The 13,233-nt window shown below is 37.1% G+C and overlaps 1 protein-coding gene across 2 annotated transcripts in view; it reads right to left on the bottom strand.

Moving 5' to 3' along the window:
* CDH13 (cadherin 13) overlaps nt 1–13,233 on the bottom strand; it is a 470,111-nt gene that overhangs the window by 377,471 nt on the left and 79,407 nt on the right. For both annotated transcript variants that reach the window (XM_065640841.1, XM_065640840.1), the window contains exon 2: nt 1,551–1,662. In XM_065640841.1, the coding sequence (XP_065496913.1) occupies nt 1,551–1,662 (112 nt within the window). The remainder of the gene's footprint in view (nt 1–1,550; nt 1,663–13,233) is intronic.

Genomic DNA, 13,233 nt, shown 5'->3' with positions numbered 1-13,233 from the left:
AGCCTCAAAGTTCAGAGGCAGCCAAACAATGCAACAAAGGTTATTCTTATTCAATTTAAATTGTTGGTTTTGCTTTTCATTACATAGGTCTTCAACTTTGCATGCTTGTTAACTCTACAATACTTCCTATATTCTATGAATGTCTACTTTCAACCATGTAGGAATCATATGTTCATCAACTCTTTAGAAAAAGAATTTCAAAGAAAACAAAGTTGCCTAAAGAAATTAGAAATTTGAAATCTCTCTAAACTGATCTCACATATTTGTTAATAGCATTACTACTTGTGATCTAAATTTCCTCTGAAAATCTAAATCAGACTACGCAACTTATCAAAATACTTAGACTAAAAATGTTATCCAAAAGGTTTACTTTAGCACCTATTCAAGGCTGAATTACTTAAGTTTAAGCGAGTAATTTCAATAGACTCTGGCAACTAACTCAGACATTTCAGTTTGAAAAGTTAGTGCTATTTTAAAATGAGTGTGCACAGATTACACCTTCATCCAAACACGCATAGCAGTGAAAGTGTATCAATATGTAGTAGTGACATCTGGAGGGAACCAAGATGGGAAATGTGTGCATTTAATGAGTGATATTGCTTTTTGTTCTTTGGTTTCAAACCAACACTATGTATCACATCATACAACCCAGGGATTGTCTGTAGATGCCAAGCTGCATACCTAGAATGATTTCTAGTTCAACAGCAAGCAACCAAGCAAGACAAAGAAACTATTAGTAATATATAACACATGTAAAAATGCTGGTGTGTTTGGAACTTATGAAAAGAGCAGCACTTCGTATCTTTAAGTGCTCAAAAATCATTGATCACTGGATAAGGTACTACCTTAGTTGGATAGCCTTGACCTCCAAAAGCCACAGAACTGAATGAATAAGTTGTAACACTTGCTCACTAGAGTATTTGGATGAACTAACTAACACCAGGGCTGAAAGACAGATAAGCCTCCTTCAGTTTAATGCTTTGAGTATACAGTGCCACACTGAATTTTATAAAGTGGCACCTGGTCATTGGAAATATTACTGAATATCTCAGTTGCAGGAGACATGTCCTAACAATTTGCTGTCACTGATGATCACAGGCTTCACCCCGCCTCCTCTGAATTCCATGGAAAGACTTGGACTTGCATCAGCTTTGAATGCCACTTCTAAGATATAAGTTTCTAAATCTGAGTTGCAGAGAAAAATTAACAGCGAAATGTTGACAGGCAAGTGCTGACCTGCGGGATTATAGGAAAGACTATTAAAAAAAATCAGACTAAATTTACTTTTTAAAAGGGTGGATGATTCTAACTTTTCACAATATTCATATTGTCCTAAATCATTATTTATAGTATTTTGCCATCTCTAATACATGGAACAGATTAAAGTCTGTAGAGATATAGGATTAATGCAGGGGAAACCCAGACAGAATCATGGCAATATTCAAAACTTTGTGTATGGAAAAAAAAGCTTTCTGATAAATGGCAGGAGTGATATGAATACATAAGCAATTCCAATTTTTGCACAATAGTAATATATGAAAATAACATACGGTTCAGAACTGCCTGGTCCTCTGTGAATTCAAATGGCTGTTCAATATAAAAAACCTTTTGCTGGAATCCAGGGACACATTCTAAATCTTCTGCACATGCAAGCAGCAGAACCTGAGGAAAAAAAAGAAAAAGGAAATATACTTTTAACATCCACTCATTCATCCATCATGTTGACTTCTGGGAACGATACTGGGTTTAGGCTTAGTGCTAATAAAACGAAACATTGGGCGCCACGCTCATAAAACAAAATATCCATCACATTACGCTTCCCCTTCAAATCTTGCTGAGCACTTTTTATGTAAGGTTTTTGCTTTTATATATGTGGGCTAGCATGGAAATTACAAAACTGTAGCTTTCAAGGTTAAGTTCAGATTATCAATAGAGGATATTATTGGTCTTCATGAAAACATAGGATGTAATGTTGCTCCTAAAAGTCACAGGTGAATACAGCCAGGCTTCAATACATGCTTTAAACACTCTTCAGTTGATTTAAATAATTCATAAATCAGGGTCTGCAAACTTAGTTTCAGAAAGCTGATCACCAAGTTACAGAAGGAATTCTGTAGTCAAGGATGAAGTTTCACATCACAGAAGTTTCCTTTATAAAAAGAACTACTTTGCTAACAAATGTAAACTGGTGCCCTTTTTTTTTTTTTCTTCCTCTGAACCACAGTTTGTCCATTTTCCTTGAAATCAAAAGCTTGCTTACACCAAGTGAAGACTGAAAATGAAGTGCATGCATCATAGTGGAGGTGGATCTAAAGGTTAAAGTTGAATACAGGTTGTGTCACTGTTAATATGTGGTCAGCATTCCCTGTCACCACAAGAACACCTGAGCAAAAGAGGAAGCTTAAAAGCAAAATAAAACTGGCTGGAAATTGGTACAATGCTAACCTCAGTGTCTGAAGGTTCGTGTTCTGCCCCTGAATAGAGACAACAACCCGAAAAATCTATTTTTCTTTGTGGCTTTTAAATGAGAGCATGGGGGTAAGAATGTCCAAGAAAGAGGCAACAAGGAGAAAAATTACTAAAAAGTTTACAAGGTTAAAGAGAGAGGCAAAGGCGGCAAAGTTCAAGAGTAGGAAAAGCCAACCTATATGTGCGTATTTTTCAACCTATATGTGTGTAATTGCATTTTCAAAAGTATTTTCTGCTTCAGATCCTCCAAAGGTGTTTTTCAAAATCCGACTTTCAGCTAGTGCGCAGAGAACTCCAACATTTATTATGGCAAATCTGCTTCTTGCTGGACACACAAAGAAAAATCAAGTCGCAAGAGCGCATATAGCGACCAAGAAGTAAACAGTCAAATACAGTGGTTCTGAATGACATACGTTCTAAAATTCAAGTGGCCCTGCACAAATGGGTCTATTTACTCAAGACATCTTCAATCTATGATTACAACTTTGCAAATAAAGCTCTTCAGCTGTACAGCGAGGACCATTTCTCTCCTAAACCCCAGACGTGAATGCAGAAAGCTCCTTGCTCCTTAAGCTCAGTTGACAAACTGCACTCTCGCTTCTCCCAGCACAACGGCAGCATCTCGCACGTTTCTCAGTTCTACCTCCACAATTTTTTCATCTAGGTATGCTGGTCCTGATCCTAGAGAGATGTCCTGCAAGGTTTTAAAATCTGCATCTTTCCCTCTTAACCACCACTCCTAGTCCACTTGCTAAATCAGAGCAATACATTATCCGCTCTCTCCCTTCGTGCACTTCACACTCACTCTAAGTTTTATGTGATCCCATTTATAAAAACCAAAGGCAGCAATGCCGCACCTGGTCTGCATTAGTTCTTCTTATTGAAACCAACTGCTGGATCATTTGTTTCATGTCACTGATACTTGCTGTAAAAGCTTGGCTAGAAGTGCTAACAGACTGCGACAAACAGCCAGAATATTTCATGACAATTAAGCTGGTGGCAGCCGAACACAGCAGATGGACGCCCCTGCCTTCCATCCTGACCTGCTCTACGTTTGTCCCTTTGAAGGATTAACCAAGAAATAGGAGAAAAACTTAAAGTAATACACCAAGCAAGGTGCATTTGACTATTATTCACATCTATATATCCACATAACTGCTGCCTTTCTTACCAAGGCTTAAAAGCACAGTGCCTAATCCCTCATTCTATTATTGACATTGATATATTGATTTTATTGGAGATTCCAGACTGCACAGGAATTAAGAATTGGATGTGTTCCCTTCCACCTTCCAGTATGAGACGACTGCAAACGTGAACTGACATATTCAAAGCCTGCCCTCAAAACCATGCGTAAAACTTGATTACTGATTATTTTTTAAAAAATAGCCTGATATGCATTTAAATGGTCACATGCACACAGAGAGGCAGACATGCGTTTTCTGTGCAGATTTTTGATGCGCACAGGTGCATTTTTGAAGTACCTGTCTTCCTGACTCATGGTGCTACTGAATGAATATGCATAAAAATGCAATCACAGCAGAAAGGAAATTCTTCTGATCAAGAGGCAAGCAACAACTGAAGCAAATTTATATAAGTCCACAACAGAAAAGTAGCCCAAGCAATATATGCTAAAATTTAACTACCAACAATCCTTCTCCTCCAGGATTAGCACAGCAAGAGGAAAGTCACATTCTGATCTCCCAGCTACCGGCATCTTAAAGTCGAAACTGTTGTCTCACAGAGCTATAAATAAAAAACCGTCTTTGGACATCATCTGTGTCAGTACTTCGACAAGAGAATGTGTCGACTTTATCAGATTTGTGACAGTATAAGTTGACTTTGAAATCTGTGGAATCTAAATAGGTCATGAGTTAAGTTCTCTAAGGCTCATACAGAAGCCTCACATAATACAGATGCAGCAAATAGAAAATGACCTTTACTCCCTTTGAAATAATTACAAGACTCAGGCTTGGCCTTGCTGTGAAATGGAACATTTTCTTCTATTTGTGCAATTCCAGGCACTTTCTTCTTCTCAACATGTCAGAGAAGATGTTAAATTTGTCACCACAGCAAGAGTTTTTAATCAATTATCTTTTAAAAGCATAATTATTCTTTTAATTTATTTTTCCTCATGAAGACATTTCTTCTGTTGAACTATATGTCTATCTCATTAAAATAATTTCTGTTAAGGTTCTTCGCTTTGGGAGAAAAAAGTCTTTTAAAATACCTTAAAAAAATAAGCCAAGCGAATTTGTGTTGAAGGCAAAGAGAATATTGTTCAAAGCAGAATATATTCTGAATTTAAGCACCATGTAGATTTCATATTTTTGGACATAATAAAAGGGTTTATGGACTGATAGCTGTCTAAAGAAAAACCTCAGCTAAATACAGTGGTAATAATGTGTAACTGTCATGTATGTAGAATTCAGAATACATAAATATTGTTCACGTATCTATTCCAGTAAGTACTGGGCAATTAATACAAAAGGATCCTTTACCCATAACTACAAAAAAAGCCACATTCTTGAAAGAACATTACAATTATGCAGCAAACATCATTTGCTCATGAAAATCTGAAGGGGCAGAAGTCTGAAAAGCAAACGAGGGAGTTGTGACTACTCAGACCTACAGAGCCCATATTCTCTGACAAGCAGAATCAAAGTGTTCCATAAGCTACTACTTTTCAGAAATGTACAGAGTGAAGATTTATTTTTAATACCCTGAGAATCTGTCTTTCAGAATTTATTACCAGTCACCACACTAAAATACCACTAGTTCAGAGAACTCCTGGGCAAGTTTGGTCACTGGGCTAGAACTGTACTTCTGATGAGGTATCCAGGCTATGAAACTTTTTTTTTTTACCATTAATAAAACAGCTCACACATGCTGGTAACCTTGGCTGACCTCAACATTTGCACTGAAAGCTGCTCACATAGAACATGGATTAGGAAACAAAAGAGGATGGCAATTTTATACCGTATTGCAGAGGAAATTAATAAAACCCCTGATGTTAAAGTACCTTTGGGTATTACCACCACTCAAAACCCAGGGTTCCTCTGCCTCCTCTGCTGGTGACTGAAAGTTAATCTTCAAAATTACCTTCCAAAGAATTTCCAAGTCTTTATATCCTTTTTTACTTGCCCAGTCTCAGCACATGAAGCAACTCCACTCAGGTTTCACTGGCCACATCCTCACTCCAGAAATGAATTCTCTCACCTTCCACTGTAATCACTCATATCTTCATTAGCCCTGCCTGTGTGAGACCAGCTATCACAAAAACGTAAGCTTCAGAATCTTAATGACATTTTGCACACAACCTTCTATTGTGAAATTCATCCTTGTGCAAGGCTTTATCTAAACGGTGATGTAAATGGCACCTGTGAAAACCGTCTGCCCAGACATGAATTTTACACAATAAATACAAACGAATCTCATTTCACAGAGCAATATTCTGTAGACAACATTCTACCTTTTATTTCAGGAGAGAAATTTGAGATGTAAGCAAACCAAGATAAACCATCCCAACCGCCAAAAAAAAAAAGCTAAAATAGAAATCACACTCATTTTTAATAATAGAAGAATCTCAAAAGTTCAAAAATTATGAGTCATTTCCTGAGGAAAAAAAAGGGGGTTTGTTGGTTGGGTGGTTTTTTTGTTTGGAGGGTTTTGGGTGGTTGATTTTTTTGAGGTGTTTTTTTTGGTTTGGGTTTTTTTTTTTTTGGGGGGGGGGGGGGGTTGAAGAGGGTGTTGTTGGGTTTTTTTAGTATGGTTTCAGGGTTTCTTGTTTATTCATTTGACTCTAACTTAGAAGAGAGTATTGAAAAATTATGCTTCTGAGCTTTTCTCCTGGAAGCATGAGAACTAGAAATTTCCTTTTTGCATATGAAAACTTCGGATTTTCATAAAAAATATGGTGATCCTAAAAGCTGAGAACCAAAGAAAAATGTAATCAGAATAATGAGAACTGCCAACACTGAATTAAATTGCATGTAACAAAATATTCTTATCATGCAGACCAAGATCTTTGAAGTTTAAAACCCTTTCTGTCTTCAGGTGCTTCAACACTAGACCCACAAAAATGGATGAAGCAGCAGCCAGAGAAGAAAAACAAGTTTATTACAGAGTCACAATAATTTGCAGAGAGAAGATGAAATCCTGCCTTCACTCAAGTCAGTAAGAACTATTCATTGATTTTAGGGCTTTTACTCAAGATGTAAATGAGGGAGCTATTTAAATGAAATTAACAGAGGGATACTTAAATAGAATAAGGAGAGAGCTGCTTTAGTAAGGTTCTGATTCTGCATTATGCAGACTCCAATTAGAGTGTCAAGCAGGTCCTAAGGCAATTGTTTCATCGAATCACATACAGACTGGACATGAAGCTCTCCTTGTCTTCTGTATTTTTTAATACCAATTGGAAAAGAAAAGAACCTGAAAAGCCTGAATAACTTACCCACTGACTGGCATAATTAACAAAGGTATTTTAACATCGCATAAAGGTATGGTGAATTATTTATCCCTGAAAGTGACTAAATTAAACACACAATTCTTTTGCAAGAATTTGTTGTCTACAGGACTACGATTTGGGAAATTTTTTATTCCGTATTTTCATCGGGGGGAAGTATTCCCTGTTTTAGGCTTTAATCTCTCCTTTTTATCAGGAAAGATGTTCAGAAAAAAAAAGAGCATTCAGAATCTCTGCAGCTCTACCTCTAAATCTGATAGTGAATTCAAGTCATTTTTGTAAGAAATGCTATTAAGATTTGGCACTAAGATTCTTCAAGGATGATAAATATTCTTTTAAAAGGCCTACATATCCATTTACTGCATGGTTCTGTCCTAAAAGTGAAAGTCACACTTGGGGTAGTGAAGGGTGGGCTATGAAAATGCAAATTAGCATCACTTTATTGGCTCAAATGAATTCAGTTCTCTGTCACTAAGCACTGTGACTGTGGTTGGCATCCATTAACTGGAAAAAAAATATTACAAACTCTTTTGTGAGACTAACACAGGAACTTTCTTTTTACGAGCACTTTCCCTGTGAATGTATGTTTATTATAATAATTTTATCACAGTAAAAAGCATGCATCTTCCATGACACTGAAGATTATCTTAAGTTATTCAAGAAGAAATTTACCAGCACTAGTGTCTGAATAACCAGCTACTTTCCTTCTGAAATTCAAGATGTCTGGAAGAGGCACCATCCGTTTTTTGAGATATGACCCCAGGGTCTCTCCAGAGCCCAAAACAACTCATGTCCACACTGGCTAAGGTCAAAAAGGACCATACAAGTGCACTAGAAAGTGTGCGAGCACATCCATGGCATCCCTGCCTGAATCCACAGCTGTGACCATTCCTCTCTCCCCAGATGCCAATTGCTGCTTCTGCTCTTCCAGTCCCATCTGCTCCTTGAATCGAGTCACCTGGAAGCTCAGGGACAGCAAGTGCCTGCAGAATAGCACAGCTAGAAAAACATGGTCAGGTGTGAGACCACCACAGTCTGCACTTAGGCTGGTTAAGCTGCCATGAAACTGCAACTTAAAATTAAGTTCTTACTCAAGTCTTACTAATGCATCTTCCACACATCAGAAGCTTCAGAATCTTGGAGCTCCCTTGACCTGGGATACCAGAAAAGCCTTGTACAAAGCCTGGAAGGAACCACCTCAGCTGTCACAGAAGCAGGTCCAACATACATTCTCCTGGCCAGATTATTTGACCCTGATCACAAATAACTCTTCCTGCATCCCACAATTCTGGACCCTTATTCCGATGGTCATTTTGTAGCTTCCAGAATCAATTTGTTTGTGGGCAATTTACAGCTATTTATTCTTGTATAAGTCTCGTCTCATAACTTGATTAACCTTTCTCCTCTTCAACTCTTCAATTTGTTCGGCTGGACTAAACCAAGCTCTTTCAATCGCCTCCTGTAAGAACACATTCCTTTGATCATCTCAGTAACCTTTCATTGTGCCTGCTTAAGTTTGCACACACGCAAAACACACCAAGAATTCTAGATAAGCATTCTCCGTGGTCTGTTAAGCGATATTAATATTTCCTTAAGCCCAAAATATGTTGTCTAATGCTTCCTAAAATTCCACTTCTACTTTTTAAAATCGTGTCATACTGATGGATCACAATCACTCTAAAATTAACTAACAAAGAGCTGAAAAATTTGACATCGGAGATACTGCCTCCATGTAGCTACAACAGTGTTAAGCAGCTTTTGCAAACAGGGTCATGATTAATCTTTATGAAACACAAACACAGATGCAAACCATCGTGCATTGCTAAATCTATCTATGCCCTTTCTGAGCAGATGGGAACCAACTCTGCTTACAAATGCAAGCATCTTCCAGCACAGAGCCCAGTCTTAACCTCCCTCTCAACAGAGCTTATTAGCAGACTCAGGATTTGCTGGTAGATGGCAGCTTCCAGACTCGAGATGGCTCAGAGCACAGGATCAGCTTATTGGCTCATCTGCGTAGATGTATCTGAATACTGGTCAGATTTTCGTAATCCAGGCAATAACTATCACATGGGTTCATTAAGGATTTTAATGATAAGAGGCCAAAGTGTGTTACTTGTAATATTTTTAATTACTCAACTATTTAACAAGTGAATATCTACAAATCATGGTAGGACATGTTGGGCCCCACCATTATTTTTTGTTTATTTTTAGGTGTTACAAAAAAAGTAATCATCTTTTGCTGAAACCCATACACTACTGGAATGAGATCACAACTAGTTAGCCTATTTAGAGAAACCGTATAATAAATTCATTTTACAGGGCACAGAATAATGCAAATGAGCCATGCAATAGCACTCCTGTACCAGTGAAAGAAGCATAAAGAAGAAACATGGAAAGTCAGAGTTCCGATCTGGTTATACCACAAGGTGTGAAATTACCAAAACCTAAACCGCATTACAACAATACCCTGCCCGAAGATCTACTTATACCAAACATTTTAGTTATTTATCACTTAATGAACTAAACAGGTTGATCCTATTTTCCAGCAGTAATGACTTCATGAAGCACTTAAGTGAATGAAAAGATGGGTCTCTCTTTGTAAACAAAGGAAATAAATTAAGAGTTGTTTAAACATATTTATAACCCTTCACACACAGTTGCATGGGGCAAAGTCATTATTCCATACATGAAAACACTGGTGTGGCAAAAGCTATTAGAGAAAAAATTTAAATCATATTTCTTTGATTAGATAGTGAGTTTTGGATAGGATGGCTGGAAACTATAAGGAATATGATAAATGTTTAATTTCCCAACAGTGTGATCATTATCAAAAAAGGTGCAACCTTCCATCCATCGTCGTCTTTATACTCCACAGAGTAATAGTCTAAAGCAATTATTACAGCACCACAAAACTGAACTTAGTGTAACGTCCAACATTTGTCTTTTGCACTGGTAAGCTAAAACCAAAAATGAGCTTGCTAAAAAAACAATCTGTTAAAGAATAGCACGGTCTCGACTTTTGAACACATGGGCAGTGCTATCATTTGGAAACATTACAACAACAGGAACCAACCCCCTACTCCCTAAACTCATACGAGTACAAGGAAAAGCGATGATAATGTTCTTCAGCTTCAAGAAAACATTTGTGGAACATTTTCTGAGCTTCTCTTAAACAGTCGTTTAAACAGTCGTGAATGCGCGATGTTTAAAAGTGAATATTTTAATTCCCCCGATTCAAGCAAAGGCATTGGTGGAGGTGAAGTCTAACATCCAAAGACTTGTAATAAAAATTGGGAAATTGCTACAAGGCAAAAAGCCCAAAGCAAACCTGTCTAACAATTTTGACACTTTTTTATATGATTTCTATAGGAAGAGGACAACACATTCTGTAGAACAAGCTGCGGACAATTTTTTTTGCACAACATTATCTGCACACCGCATGGTTATTTTTTCTTTACCATAAATCATACTGAACAACAGTAGCACAATAGTATTAAAATAAATAGTTCTGAAGACTGGCTTCCTATTGATTTATCTTTAAAAAAGCAGCTTATAAGTGTCTTCTCTTTTAGTAAGGACAGGGCCTGTTAATAACCTCAGTCTTTCTTTCAGTGAGGATGTCAACACGCTCTCCATCTTCTCAGCAGCTTCTGATTTTTATGAAACTCCTATAAACTTGACACTTAGAGCTCAGCCTACCAGCTAGAACTGAAACTGGCCACTGGTTTCAAGTGTTACAAGAGAGAATCATGAAAAAACAAGTTTAAGCAATAAGAGAACACAGCTTATACAATCTCAGAAGCCAGACCAAAAACCACACAATACATGGTGGCGTATAGCACTTCTGGTTGGCCTATTTACCAGCTCCAGGAAATCAAGAGTGTGCCAGTTTTCATTCCAGTTGGGGAAGTTTAAGTCCAAGAGGTCTATTTTTAGCAAATAAAAAGGAGGTGGTATTGTTACATTATGCACATAATATAAGCCTACAGGAGATGGAACTGAGCTTAGGAATCAGCAAAGTAAGAAAAAATACAAACCAGAAACTGCTCACCTATACGCTAACTTTTGCCTGCAGATAGAGGAAAGCCTTAAAACATAGTGTAGTGAATAGATTGATTGTTTGTTTAAACAAAAAAAACCCCCACAAAAACACCAAAACCAAAACCATACACCACACACAAAAAACCCAAAGACCACAGACAAGCAAAAAAATCCAAACACCAACCACACACACAGAGATAATTTAAGCCTTTATTAGATGTAAGGACTGAGGTCACTGGATTTGCAGTATGTTACCCCACACAGTACAACACCCTTCGATATAATACTTATTGTACCTTTATCTCATAACCCATAGAACAGAAATTCCAGGAAGGAAAATGAAAGTAGATTAGCTGTTATCCGCCTGCTTGACCTTCTTAAGGGACACACTTCTATAGATTATAGAAGATCAAACTATTAAGCTGAGCTACATAATTACACTGCAGTAAATTCAATGAAGTCCTTTCGTGCTCCCCTCCCCCTGTATGCCTGTCAAAATAAAGCACCACTATCCTAGAAAAGGATAAAAAAAAAGACCCAGGGCTTCTTGGCAGCGCGAGATGCTACTTGAGGAATATTTTAAATGAATTGCAAGAACACAGTCAAAAATTTAAAAGAACTTGTACTAACTCTTCTGAGTTTAGAGAAAGCATGTCCTGGGGGAAAGACAGCAAGTAGTTGAACATTTTTGAGCACATCACAATAAAGCAAAATCTCTCAAGCTTCCAGGCTCCTTTGTGTTAACTGTGACATTACAACAAGAATGACCTTTCCAAAGAAATAAAACCCATTAATGCTAGGAACATGATAACTATTAAAGATCAACACTTAGTAGCCAAAGCAAGAGGGGGGAAAAAATTCAGCCTGGTAAATTAATTGTAACATAAAAAATATGAAACCAGGCCCTTGGTCTATAACCCTTTCTCCTATAATTCCTTGCCATTTAAAGGCTGAATAAAATATTTTATGTAAAAGATACAGCTATTGACCCCACATGTATTAGCAAGCCAAAGAATATCCTGACACATTGAGAATGAGATCTCATGAGTGCTGGAGAATGCCTCAGTAACATCCTATTGAACACCTATTTCTTATTTATTTACACTAGACCTGTCTTTCAGCCATCAAGGAATGACATATTAAATATTAATAAATCGAAATGAGCCACCAAATAAGTGGTGGAACATATTGCAAGTTAATTGTTTAATATTTCAAGGCTTTTTTTGGTTGGTTGTAGAAACATCATCACAGAAAATGTTCGACAAATTATCTGTACCCATGAGAACGTGATTTTTTTTTTCCTTATGTGCAGGGACAGCTGTCAGTCCTGAGGTATGAGGACATGGATGGTTGTATCCCTCAAACTCCACCATGAAACCTCCACGATAAACTAACCTTTGCTCTTAAAATCTGTAGTTTAAATCAAGTTGCGTTTCTGCAATGATTGGGAAACTCAACATGTTATTGTAGCCTCCCTACTGTAGACAGCACTTTCACTACATTTATCAATTCTGTAATCTGAGTCTATAACCTGTTCCACATGAGATTCAACAGGTAGACACAAGCCATGAACATAGAACACATGAAAGGTTGCAAGAAATGCAAGTCTGCCTTCGATCTTGCTTTTGCAACCTATATCGACATCCAAATGTGATCACTAAAGCAGTTGAGAGAAGTCAAGGTCATTTTTTTTTTTAAATTCCCAAACACAAAGCACATAAGGACATGCTTTCGCATCTCTCTAGACTGACCAGGTAAAAAAGTCCAACATAAATCAGATTTGGGTGATCTGAAGAGGTCCATTTTTTATCAGAGAGACAAGTTAAAGAATAATTCTAGTGTTTAAGCTATTTTCTTTATTGGGTTATATTGTATTTTTTTTTGTCTGAGCTACACAAAATAATGAAAGTACTGAGAATTCCTACACCAGGATATATGCATTTGATCATGGAATGTCCTACCATTAACAGGTGTAGCAGAGGTTAATTTAAGTTTTTGCAAGTTTATACAATCAGATTTTTTGGTTCATTTCAACAAAATTAAGATGTTTGAGTTGTACATAAACATAAAATCTTAAAGGAAAAAAAAATCAAGTATCCAATAATTTAAAGGCCCTTTTCCTTGCACATCATATTTTAATTTCCTGGAGTACTTTTTTTTTTTGTAAGTGCTTCAGGCTGGAAGTGATTGGGGTTCTGTGTTTGTGTGGTATAAAGCAATTTAAAATTATTCAACTGCTTCAATTTTTTATAGGT

The sequence above is a fragment of the Caloenas nicobarica genome, chromosome 9 (genome assembly GCF_036013445.1).
Source record: "Caloenas nicobarica isolate bCalNic1 chromosome 9, bCalNic1.hap1, whole genome shotgun sequence".
NCBI classification, from domain to species: domain Eukaryota; kingdom Metazoa; phylum Chordata; class Aves; order Columbiformes; family Columbidae; genus Caloenas; species Caloenas nicobarica.
Note: the sequence above shows the minus strand (reverse complement) of the source record. Positions and strands in the feature narration are given on the sequence as shown.